Source organism: Callospermophilus lateralis, chromosome X, assembly GCF_048772815.1.
Source record: "Callospermophilus lateralis isolate mCalLat2 chromosome X, mCalLat2.hap1, whole genome shotgun sequence".
In the NCBI taxonomy this organism is placed as follows: Eukaryota; Metazoa; Chordata; class Mammalia; order Rodentia; family Sciuridae; genus Callospermophilus; species Callospermophilus lateralis.
The window spans coordinates 83,144,348-83,163,906 of record NC_135325.1 but is presented as its reverse complement, the minus strand read 5'-3'; the positions used below and the strand labels follow the sequence as shown (position 1 = coordinate 83,163,906).

Here is a 19,559-nt window from a genome sequence, read left to right as displayed (position 1 = left end):
GATAATAACACCCAAATATAACAGATCACAGGATGAATGCTAGGCCTGAGGTGATAGGTCAATTCATAGAAATACTTAGCAGTGAGTTGAAACTCCAGGATTGAAGTTTGGGAGACCTGTGAGGGTTTTAAAGGTGGGAATTGGGAAGTCAATTATATAGAAGAGATTGGGTAAGGCCACAAAAATGGGATCAATCACTATAATTATGATATTTAGAATGAAACTATTAGGGACCATTTTTTCTACATCTCCATAAGCAACTACTAATCCTACAAACCATATTTTCACTATGACAGTCATTGATGAATCCAATACTAGTGTATAAGTAACTTCCAACAATTTGTAGGACTTGTAAAAATCTCATTAACACTGCTTGAATCGTTCACCCTTATCCCTAATGTTATCAAGCCAGTGCTATAAAAGGATGATTGCTGAATACACAATCGAAGGTCATCTCTTTTCCATGCTTTATTGGCAAAAATGAAAAAGCTCTGCTATTTTTTCAAAACTTCAAATTACAACGTTACATTAGAGATCTCCCTAGAGTCTCCAAACACAATGATACCCTCCTTATCAAATGAAAGATCTCCTGTATTTCAAGTTCCTTCGACAAAGAAGGTAGAAAAAGGAAACACTCAAAATAGCTATACTTGGGCTGGGGTTGTGGCTCAGTGGTAGAGCGCTTGCCTAGCATGTATGAGGCACTGGATTTGATCCTCAGCACCACATAAAAATAAATAAATAAATAAAAGTACTCTGTCCATCTACAACTAAAAAAAATATTTTAAAATACCTATACTTGGGCTGGGGATGTGGCTCAAGCGATGGCGCGCTCGCCTGGCATGCGTGTGGCCCGGGTTCGATCCTCAGCACCATATACAGACAAAGATGTTGTGTCCGCCAAATACTAAAAAATAAATATTAAAATTCTCTCTCTCTCTCTCCCTCTTTCTCACTCTCTCTCTTTAAAAAAAAATACCTATACTTTCAAAATCAAGAAATTTTCTTTAATCTAATTTTTCAGAGAATATCTCCTAGGCGCCAGACTATATGAAATGTGGTTAATGCCATTGATTTCAAAGGATTATTAACAGAGCTTTAAATTAGATAACATGCCTGACACATAGATGATACTCAAAAAAGAGATGTATTTTTAAAAACTTTTTCCACCTCCGGCCATGGTTTAAGGTAGCATAAATATTCAGGGAATACTATATGTTGCTAAAGTGACTAGGTTGAGTTTCACAAGGAGGTATTTCAGAATGACAGAAGGGGAAAAGGAAATGGCATTTCAGGTAAAGAGAATAACTTAGTGAAATCACAGATGAAAATATAAAAAGGCAAGTTGAAAAACAATACAATTAAAACAAAATCAATGTTAGGGATTTGAAAGCTCAAAAGAAGAACCAGAAGATGTCCAGTGACATATAGAAGTTGGCCCATAGCATCATGTGATGAAGGCAGTCACCAGGAAATATTAGTTAAAAAGTACTAGGAGCACAAAACAGTGAGAAAAGTTTGGAATTAGGATGCTCTTGTTATGATTAACGCCTGGACTAAAGCAAAAATAGAAAGAAAAAAGGGAATAAATAGGAAACATTTTTTTAATGAAAAACAATTTACAAAGCTGTTTGATAACTGATGCAAGAATAAGGAGTCAGATGTTGAGACTAGAAGAAAACTGGTAATATTTCAAGGTCATATGAACACCCATGGTGATATTCTCAAAGACTTGAATAGTTACAGGAAGAGAACTGAAGCAATCTTACAGATCTTGTAGTCCAACACCCTCTTAAAAATAAGGAAAAATGACATCCAGAGAGAAGCATACAACTAGTGGCAGAATTCGAAGTTGACACAAGTCCAGTGCTTTCAACTGTGCCAGACAGCCTTGCCTTAGATGCAGTTTGGAATGAAAGAACACGATTTGGGATACTGAGAGTCTGTGGTGATAATGGGAAAAACACAAATGTCCTTTGAACAGACAATAGCCATTTTTCACTATGCTATAAAGACATATCACAAAGCAGAATTTATTTTTTCCTATGGAAACACTATACGTGGAAATGGCATCACTGACCAAGGATTCAGCATCAGATAACAGGTTAGTATTAAATAATAAGGTCATCCAAGTGGAAATGTCATGTGCTCAATTGGACATATGGGATTAGAGAAGCAGTTGTACAGCAGAATTAATTGCATGGGCTCCTGTATATTTATTAGACCAGCAATGTTCCATTTCATAACTGATAATATATTTCAGAATAAAAATGTTTAATGAGTCCTATCCTATATTTTTCAGGGATAATATTTGGTATATTTATATTATAATCAGTAATTGTGACACATAAGGAGAATTAAATCAAAGCTCTGCCATATTTTCTGCAGGATGCAGCAGAATTTTATGAGTAAGCTCATTTCTGTAACAGCTGATGTGTAATTTCAGATTGCACCTCTAGGTTTCAATTGTGGCAGCTGAATTACTCTGTAAATTTTCTAAGCTCTCCTGCCCAACAACAGAAATAATTTCTCAAGCTCTAAGACTAGTCAAATATATCTTCAATAATGAAAGGACTGCAAGCAATGCAAATGATCAGTAAGCAAAATGCACTGATGCTACCTCAAATGCTAAGATCAAATCTTGCTTTATCAAGAAGTTAGCATTTCTCTTCCTAGAGAATCTATGAATCATTTATTTTTTATTTATTTTTATTTTAGTAGCAACTGAAATATCTAATGTTAAAAGAAAGATTTAAACACATATGCTTTTTAATCACAACAGAGGTAATATGAATTTTTAAACTATAGTAAACGATTTTTATTTTATATTATTCTAACATATAATTTGTAATTATCCTCTTGGACAATTTACTGCTCATCATTATGAGGCCCCACAAAAATAAGAGCATTTTAAACCTTTCAGCATATTTAAATAGTAAATATCCATGGTAACAGAGTACCCATACTCCAATTTCAGAATTGGGAAAACACATTACTAAAGCAGACCTGATTTTTGTTCCAACTTTGTAGCCACTAATGTACATTAACTGTGAGTAGTTGTGGATGGATTTCCACTCTAATCACTCATGAAATGAGTTAAGAAGCCAGCAATTAAAAACTTTAAAAGCCTGCCACATTGTGACATTATAGATGATAAGAATGCTAAATAAATCATATGAACTAAGCAGAAAATATATTTCCCATAATCATCAGGGCTCTATCTGATTATACTTTATTAAGAATCCTTGAAGTATGATTTTAAATACAATTTACACACTTAAAAATGAGATTCTAAAGAATAAAAAAGACACACACAAAAATTATTACTGTGGTGTTATCTGTAACAAAAAAATTGAAACAGAAGTAAACAAAACATTTTCACAAGTTCTGACACATCTAATAGCAGGAATATCATGTAGTCATTACAAAATGTATTATGAAGAACATGGAAAAGTCATATGTTAAATAAGAAAATATTACCAAATTTTATCAAGAAGAAAGAACATTTCCTAACTCCTTCTATGAGGCCAGTGTTACCTGATACCAAAGAAAAACAAAGATAAAAGAAAACCAGAGACCAATATCCCTTATGAGTACAGATGCAAAATTCCTTAAAAAAATACTATACAACTGTATCCAGGGGCTGGAGTTAAGGCTCAGTAGTAGAGAGCCTGCCTAGCACATATGAGGCACTGGGTTCAATTCTCAGCACCACATAAAAATAAATAAATAAAATAAAGGTATATGTCTATCAACAACTAAAAAAAAAAAACTATATCCAGAAGCACATTAAAAGGACTATATACCGGGTTGGGGATGTGGCTCAAGCGGTAGTGCGCTCGCCTGGCATGCGTGGGACGCTGGGTTCGATCCTCAGCACCACATAAAAATTAAAAAAAGATGTTGTGTCCATCGAAACTAAAAAATAAATATTAAAATATTATCTCTCTCTCTCTTTAAAAAAAAAAAAAAGGACTATACACCATAACCAATTAGGATTTATTCCAGGAAAGTAAGGGTAGTTAAACATGAAAATCAACCAATGTAACACTACCAATTCTATTAATAGAATTCCAATCAATTCTATTAATAGAATGAAGAAGGAACACATATCATCTAAACTGATGTAGAAATAACATTTGATGAAATTCTATACTCTTTCATGAAAAAAAATTGTACCAATTGGAACAAAAGATAAATTCCTCAGTATGATATAGGGTTCTTATGGCAAAAAATAAATAAAAAAAAATTTCTCCCCTGAGATGAGAAAAAAACACAAGATCCTCCCACTCTCATCATTCTATTCAACACTGTATGATCCAGCCAGGGCAATTAAACAAGAAATAAAAGATATCCAGATTGGGAAAAAAGGAAGGAAAAACTATCTCTATTCACAGATGACATAATGTTAAATGTAGAAAAACCTGGAGAATCTATACAGGGAAAAAACTATTAATGCTAACAAAGAAGTTCAGCAAAGTTGCAGGATACAAAATCAGTATACAGAAATTAATTAGACATCTTTAAACATATATACACTTGCAATGAACAATCTAAAAATGAAATTAAGAAAATGGTACCATTTATAATAATGGCACAAAGAATAAGTATTTAGGAATACATTCAACCAAGGAAGTATAAGAGTTGGGCACTGAAAACTCTAAAACATCACTGAAAGAAATTAAAGAAGATGTAAATAAAGACATTCCATCTCATTTCTTGGATTGGAATATTTAATACTGTTAAGATGTCAATACTCCCCAAACTGATGTATGGATTCAATGCAATCTCTCTCAAAATTCCAACTGCCCTTTATAGAAATGGATAACCTTGTCCTAAAATTCATATAGAATTGGGAGGGACCTCCAAAAGCAAACCAATCTTTATAAAGAAAAATAAAGTGAGAAAACTCCCACTTTCCATTTTGAAAGCTTACTACAAAACTGTAATTTAAACAATGCTGTACTGGCATAAGGACAGACACACATATTAATGGAAAATAATTGAGAGTCCAAAGATAACCCTATTTTGGACAGGGTGCCAAGACTGTTTAATGAGGAAAAAAATAGTCTTTTCAAAAATGGTGCTGGAACAACTGGAAATCCACATGCAAAGGAATGAATTTGGACCCTTATTTCATACTAGAAAGAAAAAGTAATTCAAGATGGATCAAAGACCTAACTTAGTATAAGAACTAAAACTCAGAGGAAAACAGGTGAAAATCTTAATGATACTGGATTAGTCTACAAATAAATTAGACTTCAAAATTCAAAATGTTTACATAAGATACTATGAAGTGAATAGAAACTATCAAGTGAAAAGACAACCCACAAAATAGGGAAAAAAATTTCTAAATTATATACCTGATAAAAGTTTAGTAGCAAAAGAACTCTTAGAACTAAAAGACAACACAATTTAAAAAAAAACAGGTAAAGGACTTAAATAGAACAACATCAAAGATGATGTACAAACAGCCAATAAGCACAGGAGAAGTTGTCCAACACAATTAGTCACTAGAAAAATATAAACAAAAATCACAAGAACATAACCACTTCACACCCAGTAAGACACTATAATCAAAAGAAAGAATACCAAGTGTAGGCAAGAATGTGGAGAAAGTGAAACTTTCATACACTGCTGGGGGAAATGTAAAATGAGGCAGCTACTCTGGAAAACATTATTGGCAGTTCCTTAAAATGTTAAAGAGTTATCATATAAAGTCTTAATAATGGTGACCATTGTGGAGTGAGACTTTGAGACTTTTAACTTCATGTCATTCTGTATTATTTGATATTTTAAGAATTTTCTGAAATAAAATATCTGATTCCTGTTTTGGAATACCACTTCAAGTATTCAGTTTTCAAATATAGTAAGCATTCAAGCTTATTTGTGGAATAAAACATTTGCTGTACTCAAGAAGAGCTCTTGGAATGTTATTGCCTTTTATAATCAGAAAAAAGGATGTAGGGAAAACATCATCTATATTTTCTGATAGACTGTACTCATTATAAGGCAGCATTTTCAAACAATTTGTCACAAAACCATTTTGTATGGTATACATGCCATGAGAAAAGTGTCAGGTGAAAAAATGTCTACAAAGAGAATACAAAATGAGAAATTATACTCCATTTCTGATAACAAAACCAAAAATTATGTATTTATGGTAATAATGGTTTATGGCATTAGATACATAAGGTGACACTGATGTATGTCCTATGAGAACATAAGGCTATCTATTACAAAGCAGGGAGAATAAATGTGCCTGGATTCATGCATAGAAAAGTACTGATTATTTTGTAAACAAAAACCTACAAAAGGGGCTGGGGCTATAGCTTAGTGACAGAGTGCTTGCCTAGCATGTGTGAGGCACTGGGTTTGATCCTCAGCACCACATAAAAACAAACAAATAAAATAAAGGCATTCTGTCCATCTATAACTACAAAATTTTTAAAAACCTACAAAAGGATTATCTATAGCATCATAAAGCTAAAGGATATATTTGCAAAAATAAAAAATACATATTTCATTGAATTCTCAACCTTAAAATGTGTTGTCAAAGAATCCCCAGATCTAGAGATTGTAGAAAAACTTACTTTGAGGTAGAAATGAAAAAATGAAAAAGAAAAATTATACTTGTATTTATATAGTAATAACGTCAATTAAAGAAAAAACAAAGCTGGGCATGGTGGCACACACCTGTAATTCCAGTGGTTCAGGAGGCTGAGATAGGAGGATTGCAAGTACAAAGCCAGCAACTTAAGAAAGACCCTGTCTCAAAATAAAATATTAAAAACCAAAAGTGCTGGGGATGTGGCTCAGTGGCTAAGTGCCCCTGGGTTCAATCCCCAGTAAGGGGGCAGAGAGATGACCAAATACCTACCTGCCATTCAAATTCACTATCTGACCAATCCCAGTAAGTACTAATAGAAGAAGACACATCACTGCAGACACTCCCCTCAGGGAACAAATCAAAAGAAGTGAAGTCTTGATCATCTAACAGGGAATAGCAATCATCTTGATCTCCAACAGAAACTGATGAAAACAGCTCCTCACTGCATTCTGAGCTGGCAACACTTGTTCCACACGAAGTTAGGTTCCACCTTTAAAAACATAACACAAAAGAAATCATGACAGGGACTACAGTCCACACACTTTGAAGTTATTAATAGGAAACATTTATGAGGAATGTATTTTTAGGTAATATAATAGTGATTATTTTTAAAAAGCATCTACATTTTAAGAAAATATACTAAAATATTTATGAGTAAAATATGTCTGGGATTTGCCTCAAAATAATAAGAAAGGAGTTGGGGAATAGGTTAGAAATATAGATAAAGCATGATGCCATATGTGAATAATTGAAGCTGGGTGATGTGTACAAAGGGTTCAGTATACTATTTTCTTTTATAGCTGTCTGAAAAACTTTATAATAAAACATTTTAAAACAAAAATATATTTAAATTAGGAATGAAGTAGAACCTTCTTTCAAAACAAAATATATAACACAGTGGGTATGACTAAGCCTTGGAGTCAGAATGAGTACAAATTCTTGCTCTGTCATCATCTGCTAGCTCTTTGATCTTAAGTAAATCACAACCTTTCCAAGTCTACGTCCTCATCTTTAAAATGGAGTTATTGTGGGCAGTATATGCATACAGAGAATTTAGCACACATAAAAAGTGCTCAATACATAACAGCTATTATTACTAAATTAAAGGATGAGGACAGCCAGTTCGTGGCAGAGAAAATCACCAACAAAGTACACAGGAAGAAGTTTAAGAAGTGGTTGTTATATTTAAATAACTTTTATATATTAATGTTACACAGGATCACTGTAGAGATGCTGGAATAAAAAAAGAGTAAATATGTTTAAAAGGTCATATAGTTCCACTATCCAGCAACAGCTAGCCTATAAAATTTTGTAACTTTTTTCTAGATGCATATATATACTTTTTACAGAATTGGCAATCAGCCTATGTATACATATATGTGTGTTAGTATCTTGTTTACACTGAATATTATATATTGAACATTTTTCTAAGCACAAGTTGAATATTTCTTATCTAAAACATTTAAAACAAAATGGGGACCAGAATTGTTTCAATCATTTTTAAATTTTTGAATTATTTGCATATACATAATGATATGTATTGGGGATGAGACCTGAGTATAAAAATGTTTCATATACACTGTAAACACATATCCTGAAAGTAATTTTATACAATATTTTTAGTGCACCTATTTTTTTTTGTCTTGAGATACTAGGCACTGAGCTATATCCACACCCTCTTTTACTTTTTATTTTGAGACAGGGTTTCACTAAATTTCTAAGGCTGGCCTCAAACTTTCAATCTTCCTGCCTCAGGCACTGGAATAGGTGAGATTAGAGGCATGTGTCACCACATGCAGGTAGTGCACCTGTATTTTGACTGCATTCCATCACGTGAGGTCACAGTGGAACTTTCCACTTGCTATGTCGAGTTGCCATTCAGGAAGTTTCAGATTTTGAATTTTTACATTAGGTATACTCAACCTGCATATTATTTGAAACTATTTTAATATCAATATAATATTATATTGATTGAATGAATTATAACCTATTTACCTATGGATATAGCTCTCTGTTTTTATATATTACACATAACACAGAGATGAGCTTTCTGTTTATAATTATTTATCCAAACATCAATACTCCCAGGATAGACTGCTTGAAAGGTAAGTACTGAGTCAAAGAATATAAACACTCCTAAGGGCCACAGTACATTTAGTCAAATACCTTTTTGAAAGGCTGCATCAATTCATATTCCCCAAGGCAGCATATAAATATGTTAATTTTGGGCTGGGGATATAGGACAATGGTAAAGTACTTGTCTAACAAGTGGAAGGCCCTGTATTCAAGCCACAGTACCACAAAAAAAAAAAAATCAAAACTGAAATAAGGTTCATCTCACCATAACCATAACAGCATAGAAATTTTCATTTAAGAAAACTTTTACCTATCTCCTGGGACAGAAATATTTTATTCACATTTTTATTTGATTATCAGGATGATCAAAACTTTAAATATGTATTAGCTATTTTTCTAATGGTGTTTTTCTATGTGTTAAATGTTTTCATTTATTGACTTCATGAATTCTTCATGCATTAAGAATATTAATATTTTTTCCATGTACTATTTGTTAAAGGGATTTTGGGGTTTGCCTTTTTGTTGTTGTTTTATGGTCTTAAAAATCTATGAAATTTATACTGGGCATGATGATGCACGCCTATAATCCAAGGCTCGAGAAGCTGAAGGAGGAGGATTGCGGGTTCAAAGCCAGCTTCAGCAACTTAGCAAGATCCTAAGCAAGCGATACCCTGTCTCTAAATAAAAAATATATAGGGGGCTGGGGTTGTGGCTCAGTGGTAGCATGCTTGCCTGGCATGTGTGAGGCACTGGGTTTAATCCTCAGCACCACATAAAAGTAAATAAACAAAGGTACTGTATCCATCTACAACTAAAAAACAAAGTTTAAAATATATATAGATATACACATCTCGGGAAGTGGCTCAGTGGTTAAGTGCCCCTGGGCTCATTCCTGTTACCACTCCCCCCCCCAAAAAAAAACAACGGCATAAAATTTGTTTTCTTTTGTGAATTTCCACTAGTTTCATACCATTAATGAGATAATGAGATCTTTTTCATTGTTTTGCTAGTAGAATAGGGAATTAATCCTGAAGATAATGATTTAGTATTTCCAATACTAATAAGCTACTGAACTAATGGCTTCCTGAAGAAAAGCCTATTATTTATCTATTATTAGGCTGTTCCTCATCCTTCATTAAATCCAGATTTTTTGAATTATAAAATTTTTTAACTTCCTTCTCTGCCTTTTTTGAAGTGGGAATTGAATTCAGGTGCACTTTACCACTGAGCTACATCCCCCAACCTTTTATTTTTAATTTTGAGACAGGGTCTTGGTAAATTGCTGAGGCTGACCTCAAATTTGAGATCCTACTGCCTCAGCCTCTGGAATCTCTGGGATTACAGGATATGACACCACCCGCAGCCTTTCCTTATTTTTCATAGCTAACATTAAATTCAGAAGTTCATGATTTACCAAATTTGGAAAACTCAAAAAAATGTATGGTATCTATTTCTGCTGAGCTGACAGTAGAGTTGAAATGTGCAGGAGCCTGTATAGACACACTCAACTATTACAGTTCAATAAATAAAAAGCACATGTTGATAATTTGTTACAAATCTATCATTCATCTAAGAATTACAGAATACTATGTAGTATTACTTAGTTTCATTGTATCCTTGTTGTGTGGGCAGTATCCTCATTTAAAAAAATTAACAAACTAGTAGATCTAACCAAATTGCTCAGAACTTGCAATAAAAGCTCTAAACCTTAATCATAAGTTCTCTCCTAGACACAGTAAGCCAGTTACACTGAGCAAACTATTTTCTCTTCAAACTGCATGTCTTCAAATTGCACATGACTTTCCCCCCCTTTATTCATTCACCCATTCAACAAACATTTAGTCAGTGTCTTCTGTGTGCCAAATACAATGTTCACTGTTAGGAAGAGCTGTTAGATAATTGTTTTTTAATTAGAATTTCTTTTCAGCTTGTAAAAATTCTGCTGAAATGTTATTTCCCTCAATGAGTAATAACATACCTTTTTAAAAAGCTATGTCACATTTGATAATCTAACCATTAGTTTACTGGCAAGTTAGGGATTTGCTTGGTTTTGTGCCCTTACCATAGGGCAAAATTAGTATGTTTCTCAGCCTTTCAGATTTATGACTATGTAACAAGGTTCTAGATATTCTCAGAAGCCTTTGTCTTTTTTATTATCAGTGGCAAGTAAACTGGGCTTTTTACTTTACAAATAATCATTTACAAAATAGAAAAAGAGTATTTTTATTACTAATGATTTTTTAAAAATTCTTTATCTTCTAATTTATAATATTGTTTTATTATTATTTTAAAGCAGTGTGGATAAAAACATAGCAAGAAATGCTTTTATCCATTTCTGATATGAGTATAAATTGATATAATCCTTTTGAAAAGCAATTAGTAGTATATGCATACCAAAAGCATTAAAAAGGTTCATTCTTAGCAGGGTTCAGTATCACACTCTTATAATCCAACCCACTTGGGAGACTGAGGCACAATGATTACAAGTTCAAGACCAGCCCCAGCAACCTAATGAGACCTTGTCTCAAAATAAAAAATAAAAAGGGCTGGGATGCAGCTCAATGGTAGAGTCCCATGCACCCAACCCAAGTGACACCCTCCCCCCCACCAACGAAGGTCCATACCTTTGGACTCCATTAATTTATATTCTAGGAAATCTATTCCTTTCCCCAAATAGAAATTTAGAAAAAATATATTTAGAAATATGTCAAAAATATCATTTATATTGGGGGGATGTGGCTCAAGCGGTAGTGTGCTCGCCTGGCATGCGTGCGGCCCAGGTTCGATCCTCAGCACTGCATACAAACAAAAATGTTGTGTCTGCCGAGAACTAAAAAAAATAAATATTAAAAATTCTCTCTCTCTCTCTCTCTCTCTCTCTCTCTCTCTTTAAAAAATATCATTTATAATAGCAAAAATGGGAAAATAAGTGACCTTAAAACCTGGGGAATAACTGTCATATCTCAATAATAGTATTTTTGTAATCATTAAATCACATTTTCAGATGATTTGTTGAAAAGGAAAGCATTCATCTATATTAGTGCAAATAAACAAATAACAAATAGTATATGTGGCCTGATAGTGATTTTTTAAAATTACATAGGTTAAGCATCACTAATCTGAAAATCCAAAATTTGAACCTTTCCAAAATCCATTCAACTTTTTGAATGTTGACTTGACACAACAAGTGGAAAATTCCACTCTGACCTTGTGATGGGCTGCAGTCAAAATACAGGCACACTAAAAATAGAGTATAAAATTACCTTCAGGCTATGTGTATAAGACACATGTGAAACAAATGAATTTTGTGTTTACTCTTGGGTCTCACCCCCAAGATATCTCATTATGCACATGCAACTATTTAAAAAAATGAAATCTGAAACACTTCTAGTCCCAAGCATTTTAGATAAGAGATACTTAAACCTCTATCTGTACAGAGAAGGGACATTAAAAGTAACATTGAAGTGTTGACAAATTGTTAACTCTGGGAAAAGGGATCATGAGTGGTCTTCATAGTTTTAATATGCCCTCAATTTTTTATTATGAGCTTTTATAATAAAAATTTAACTGTGATTCACTTTGACTGTTCTGACAGCTTTCAATGAATGTTCAGTGTAGGCGTAGCACTGAATCATTCAAATTTACAAGCTCTTCCATCTTATTCACTAAGGGAAAGCTGTCTAATACTAAGGTTCTAGATATAACTATAACATTACTCTCAAAGGAGACTTTCTCCAAAAAGTGTACAAGAAAAAATGTTGACAAGAACTCCAATGAAATTGTGTTTAACTCAATAACTAGGCTTCCTGCCCCAATTTTTTTTAATTTAAATTTTTTTAGTTGTAGTTGGACACAATATTTTTATTTTATTTATTTTATGTGGTGCTGAGGATCGAGCTCAGTGCCTTTACATGCTAGGCAAGTGCTCTACTGCTGAGCCATAAGCCCAGCCCCACAAATTTTAATTAAAAAAAAAGACAAGAACACTTCTTTGCAAGGTTTTTCAGCAAGAATATACAGACTAACAATTTTCAGTTGTATTTTGATAAGTAGCTATTTAAATGTGGAATAAAGGAAAGGATATCCACCATGTACTCATTCCTCTGTAGTTCTTTCCTCTTTCAGGTGGATCTCTCAGGATGAGAATCCAGCCAACAGGCACTGTCAAAGTCAAAACTGTCAAGCTGATCAAGGTCACTCCAAATCCGTGCTATACATTCTTTCTTAGAGGACAGTCCCCCATCATCATAAGTATTCATCTTTGAATCCCTGACAGAATCCCCACATAGTCACCCCACTCTGCTTCTCCTTTGGATTCTAACAGGTCATCAGGGTTCCAATAGGGAGTAGATGGCACTACCCACTTCTCTATTTCCCCTAAGTTTCCTACTGTCCTCCCAGCTACCTTAATTGTCTTGAGATCATTACCCATCTTTCTTACTCCTTCTACCGTCTTAGAAGTTAAAAAAAAAATCCTGTGCCTCTTCTTTTTTTTTAAGTATTTATTTTTAGATATCGATGGACCTTTATTTTATTCATTTATATGTGGTGCTGAGAATTGAACCCAGTGCCTCACACATGCTAGGCAAGTGCTCTACCACTGAGCCACAACTCCAACCCCTCCTGTGCCATTTCTAAGGTCAATTCTTCATTTGGGCTCCTGAGTTCACCATATCTATCTCCACTCATCTCAACCTCTCTTCTGTTTTCAACTTCTCCCTTTCTATGGCCTGCTCCAAGGAAGCTAAAATATCTATTATTGGAAAAGAAAAACTAAACAAAAAAATTTATCATCCATTCCCTGCTAGATTTATTGAAAAATTCCCACTCTTTCAGCCATTAGAACCTGTGCTTTTACTATTATCACAGTACTAGAAATTCTGTTGATTACTCTATTATGGTTTGGATATGAGGAATCCCCACCCAGCAAAGCTCCAGTATTAATGCAGGAAAATATTCAGAGGTGAAATGGCTGAATTGTGAGAGCTGTAACCTAATCAGTACATCCTAATTTGAGTGAGCGAGGTGGTAACTGTAGGCAGGTGGAGTATGGCTAAAGGAGGTGGGTCACTGGGGGTTAACTTCCCTGTGGCCCCTTCCTCTGCTTCCTGGCTATCATGAATGGAGCACCATGTCCTTCCATCATGAGGTTCTCTCTGACTTGGGCCCAGAGCAATGGAGTTGGCCCAAAACAGACTGAACCTCTGAAACCATGAGCCCAAATAAACTTTCCCTCTAAGTTATCCTTGTCAGATATTTTGGTCAGTGACAAAAAGAGGACTAATACATACCTCCAAGTCTATTATTTCTAGCTTGGAAATTTCTCCAAAGCCTGAGCCCCATTCTCATTTTGTCTCAAGTCCCTAAACCAAATTCCTCCAATTTGTTTCTCTCACCTGTAACCCACAGTTCTTCTGCACCTCCAATTCTATACCTAGATAGCAAAACTGTGTGTGGTATAAAAGATACACAATAGGGGCTGGGGATGTAGCTCAGTGGTAAAGCATTTCCTTAGCATGTGTGAGACCCTAGGTTCAATTCCCAGCACTGCCAAACAATAACAAAAAAGGAAACACAATAGTATTGGAATTTTTCTGCTTAATTGTGGTTGAAAATGGGGGCTCTAAAATCTCATCACTGAGTAACTGATTTATTCAATAGTTCATTTCATACCCTGCAGGTAAGGTGTACAAAAAGTAAGGCACTGTCCTCCCACACACTTTTCACAATTGTTTAATGTCATAGTACTGATGCAGTCCTGAAGGATGTAGAGAATAACACACTTCATAGTTAATATTAACTTCTGTCATCTCACAGTTTAATCATAGGACCTATCAATATCATGAAAAATTTTCCAATCTGCTAAATGACATCTGTTTTTGGTGATGGGAGTGGTTGCAGCAGACATAGCTAATATACAAAAAAAAAAAAAGTCCTGATGCTAATTCAAGAGAAAAACACCATTTACATCAGAAAACCCTGTCCCAAAAACCACAGAGAATGTCTTGAAAACATGCCCACACAAATTAATATATATTATATATATAAACACTGACATTCCAAGTTTCTTTTTAAGTCTTAATTTTTTAGCTAATTTAAATTTATTCTATTTTTCCAAAATTCTAGAAAAACTCAATTAGTTCTTAAAATTCTAAAAGATGTGATTTCCCTCCTGTTTTTTTTTTTTTTTTTAAGATAATGTCTCCTATGTTGCCCAGCCTGGGTTTCTGGTCTTAAGTTCTGGTTAGGGGACAGACAGATGAGGATGGTGGAAACATGAGGTTAAGAGAATAATTCTATAAAATGGGCTCACTGTGCTGACCCCACATGCTTTCTTTGCCAAAAAGCAATTTGCCTGCAGCCCTGCCTGGCCTAAATGGACAGGATATGTCACATTCCTCAATAAACTACCTGTTATCTATAAAGAAATGTAAGCAGGAAATATTGTTGATAAAAAGAACCCAAGTTACTTTGAAGGGAAACTTTTGTGACCCTCTTCACAGATCAGATCCTAGAAGATAAGGATAGTTCCTCCTGACCATAAAACATGTAAAAATGATTAGGAGTCCAATTAAAATTACTCATCACAAGCCAGGGTATCATAGAGTTGTCATGCAACAGGCACTTGAAAATCTGATGTCAACCTGCTGTCAGTCAAAAGTCAAGAGGTGGACCTGGGTGGGACTCTCTGGAAACTTATCTGGGATCCCCAATAAAACTGGAGTCCAGGAGAGGCACATTGTTCCTCTCCTCTCTGAGAGGACCAACTCCCTCCCTTGAGAGTTTCCCCTTTCCCTTTTCCTATCCCTTCAATAAACTCATTCCTGTTACTCTGAGTGGCATGTCTGAAATCTTTGTGACTAGATTGTAAGAATTAGGGTTTGAAGGGTGGGTCTTCATGCTGTCTCAGTTTTCTGGAAGGCCCCAGCTTCATAACATTCTGAGCTCAAGTGATTCTTTGCCTCAGCCTCCACAGTAGCTGGTACTACAAGAGTACATCACCATACCTTGATAGAAAATGAAAATTCTTCAAAAAAATGGTTATGTCCCTGTAATTTATTTTCTACTGAACCTAGATCAGTGACACACCAACCTATATCAAACATGATTCTAATGTGTACACATGTATTCAAACTTAGGGACCAGTATTAGTTCCATGACTTTCTTGGTTAATGAAGATTGGAAATAGAGCTCATTCAAGTAAATGAGTAGGCACAATAGTCATAATCACAAGGTCCTTATCAAGGGCATTAATCTCCCTATTTTCTTATCCGATAATAAGGAAGAAGCCAAATAAAGGTAAACCAAATATCTACGTACTGACAAGCTTTCTATTTTCAATAAAACTTATTTTACAGTGACTAAACCCAAAGCAGAATTTTAGTACTCGACTATTCACATCTGATTTTTGGAATGTTGCTTGAATTGGCAAATGATGTGATATGAAGGAAAAAAGTGATACATACAACTCCAAAATAAAAACTCCCTATATTAAACTTTGCCTACATAGATGATTTAGCTGTTTGCTTCTCCCTGAAAAGAAATGGCTGGAAGCATATGGTTCTCTCAAACACCATCTTGAAGAGGGGTAAGAAGGCAGAACATTCCAGAAGGAGGAAAGATTTAAAAAGCAAGGTAGCCTAGGGCAGAAACATCATGTGCTATAAATATTGCTAATTCTGTTTCTTCTACTTTCTGCTGAAAAGAATGCAGAGCATTAGATCCCATGCTACCATTCCAAGCCTTGTGAAAAATACAGTAGAAAAGGGAAAGTTAAAAAAAAGCAGGCACACCCATAATCCCAGCTACTGTGGAGGTTGAGGCAGGAGGAGTAAAAGTTCAAGGCCAGGCTAAGCATTTTAGGAAGACCCTGTCTGGGGCTAAAGATGGAACTCAGTGGTCCTGCACTCCTGGGTTCAATCCCCTGTACTGTTAAAAAAAAAAAAAAAAGGGCAGTAAGAAAAAAATAAAAAATAAAGCTTGACTTAGACAAACTTGGCCTTGACAGGAACCTCCTTTCACCCTCACTGCCCCATTCTGGAAAACAGCCCTGACCTTTTCACAGTCTTTTAAAGGGGAAAAATATAAGGAAATAATGGGGAGGAGGAGGAACAGAACAAGCTGTAAGAAACATATTATTCTCACTGCTTCACTCCCCATAACTTCCACCAGTTTGGGCAACATTGACTCTCAAATTCTGCCCCCACTTCCTTGCCCTCATCATCAGAGCCAGCTAATTCTAAAATCATTTAACTTTCCTGGGTATGTAACTTACTCCACTACTGCAAAACTTGAATACCGAATATATGCAAAGGCATTCTTTCATATTATTTTTCAAAACAAATAACCTTAATACTTGATTTTATCAATTTTACATTCATGTTAGTTACATCATAGTTAAACAGGCTTCTGTGAGTCAGTCTAAGAAACTACAATGACCATTGATAACCCTAGATCCATTGGTTCTGATCCAAGTTCCATCACTGGCTCCAAAGGAGTAGTCCAGGTCTGACTAGGCCTGTCCCTGACTGGGAAAGGTTTTGTGACCTTCAAATCAGTCTTTTTCTCTCTGAGCCTCAGTTTCTTCATTTTTGCAATAAAAACTTGGAATAGTTGTAAAAAATTCACTGCCATTTTGTGTTATGCTGATGTTCTGAAAGAGTATTAAAGCATCTTTGTTTCCACAGACTATAACTTTCTTTTAGATAAGAATCATGTTTTATACATCCCTTGTATTTGGTAGAGACTTAGTAGATCTAAATTGATTTAAGTGGGTAGGAGGGGAAAATATGCAAGACACTAAAATGTGGATGGATTTGATCAAACTCACATAGTAAACTTGGATCAGAAATAAGAACTAGACTACTTCCAGTATTTTCTACAGCTGAACCCTCTCGAGTCCCTTTTACACATTCTCCCAGTCCTTTGTATGCCTATCTCAAATATCCTCAGTTATTAAAAGTTGAGGCTTATATCTAAAACATCTTCAAATCCCCCACAACGTTTGATGTAACACTTAAGTACTTTCGTGGGAGAATTCTCCAGAACACTGCCTTCCAATAAAACCAGTTAAAAGATGCACCCTCTGAATAAAATTTGTATAATCAAGCTCATTTTAAGCCTTGCTCTAACCCCATTCTGAGGAAGCAAACGAAGGATTATGTTACATGAAGGAATCTTCCAGATTTTAAGTTTTATACATTTTCGCAGGGCCTAAAGCGCTCAGGCGAAGAGTTCATAAAGGAAGGGGGGGGTAGTTTTTACAGCGCTCCGCTAAAAAATGGGGGAGGTGGAAGGGAAAATAACTATTTAGACAGGTTAAAAATTGGGAAAGAGAAGGTTCGAGCTTCAAAAGTGCCACCTTTCAAAGATCCATGGATTGATTTTTGAGCCACCCAAAATTCACTCAGTAGCGTACCGGAAATGGAATGGGTTAAACTTTTGCAGAGGGATGGAAACAGGGGAGCATCTAAAAATCAAGGGTGGGGGTTTGGGATTCGCAGGGTACAGATGGGGAGGTGGAAGGGAAAAAGCAGAGGGCAGGAAAACAAGATATCGCTGTAGTCATAAGATGAATGGGGGAAAGAAACCTAGTAACGCCCGTGGGAAGGAAAATCAGAGGGCAGGGGTGAAAATAGGGAGGAGGAGGAAGAGGAGGGAAAGAGCCCGGGAATGAGCGCTGGTCGAAGGAAGGTGGGGGAGGGGGCCATTGGAAGCTCAGCCTCAGGCAAAGGACCTGAAACGCGGCTGGGGCGCGACCCAGCGTTCTCCAGCAATAGGCAGCGATGTGGGAAGTCCACCGCTGCCCTCGGAGGCGGCTCATACCTGTTGGTATGGAAGCGGTGGAGCGGGTCGGTGCGATGGCAGGAGGACAGCTGGCAGCCAAAGTCGCTGATGTCCAGGCAGCCTGGCTCCTCGCTGGGGCAGGTGCCCACCCCTCGAGGGGGTCCCAGGAGCGGGAAGGGCTCCTCCGGGGTTAGGAACTTCTCGTAGGAAGTGGTGGCCGACGCCTCGTCGGACATGGCTGGAGATTGTCCGGCTTGGACTCCTTCTCTGGCCCTGGGCTGTTCCCGCGCCCTCCCCTGCCCCCACTCTAACCTGTCCGCTGTCACCGCAGCTCCAGGGTGTGCCCACCGCAGCTCGCTGGCGGGCTGAGCACCGAGGTCCCCGATGCCCGGGGAGTGCGGATCTGTGTGAAGAGGCTGCACGAGGGCAGAGAGGGTCGCCGGCCACCCAGTCGGCGCCCCAGTGGCCTCTGCAGCCGCAGCCTCCGCCGCTGCCGCTGCCGCTGCCACTGCCACTACCCCGCCCAGCCAGTCAGCGCAGCGCCACCGCCCCGTTTGGGCGGCCCCGCCCACTGCGCTCGCAGCTTGCGACTGCTGCAGTCGGCCAGACGCTGTCCAGTATAGGAAGAGCGGCGGGAAGCCGCTCCCCTTGCCCCCTGCTGGAGCGGAGGAGCAACTGAACCTCAGGGATTCAGGGCTTTGGAAGGACTGACTCAAACCAGCCTCCTCCTCCACTTTCCCACTTGCACCTAAGCAGCAACCGCAGCCCTGAGAAAAGGGACTTGGCCAAGGTCACACCGCGGGTGCTTGAGAAAGGATTCATATGTCCTTGTTTCCAGGGTACTCGATCATCCTGTCTCAATTCAACAAGTATTTATTGAGCTCCTGTAGCGTGTGTGCCCAGCACCGTGCAAAGAGCTGTAGGAGAAAAACGCCAAGTAAAAAAAAATAGTCCCTGCCTCACCCTTAATCACCTCGCTTCAAGAACCCTACGCTCCAGCTACCAGGCTACTCAGAACTGCTGGACACGTAGTGTTTCTTTTGTGCTCTGTGCTTTTGCTCGCATTATGCACTCTGCTTGGAATGCC

General features: G+C 36.7%; 1 protein-coding gene across 1 annotated transcript in view; it reads right to left on the bottom strand.

Moving 5' to 3' along the window:
* The window catches only part of Fam199x (family with sequence similarity 199, X-linked), a 31,205-nt gene extending 12,242 nt beyond the window's left edge, over nucleotides 1-18,963 (bottom strand). The window contains exons 1-2 of the mRNA XM_077106972.1: nucleotides 18,512-18,963; nucleotides 6,881-7,100 (exon numbers count right to left, since the gene is read on the bottom strand). Of these exons, the coding sequence (XP_076963087.1) occupies nucleotides 6,881-7,100; nucleotides 18,512-18,708 (417 nt within the window). The 5' untranslated portion in view covers nucleotides 18,709-18,963. The remainder of the gene's footprint in view (nucleotides 1-6,880; nucleotides 7,101-18,511) is intronic.
* Nucleotides 18,964-19,559: the final 596 nt, after the last annotated feature.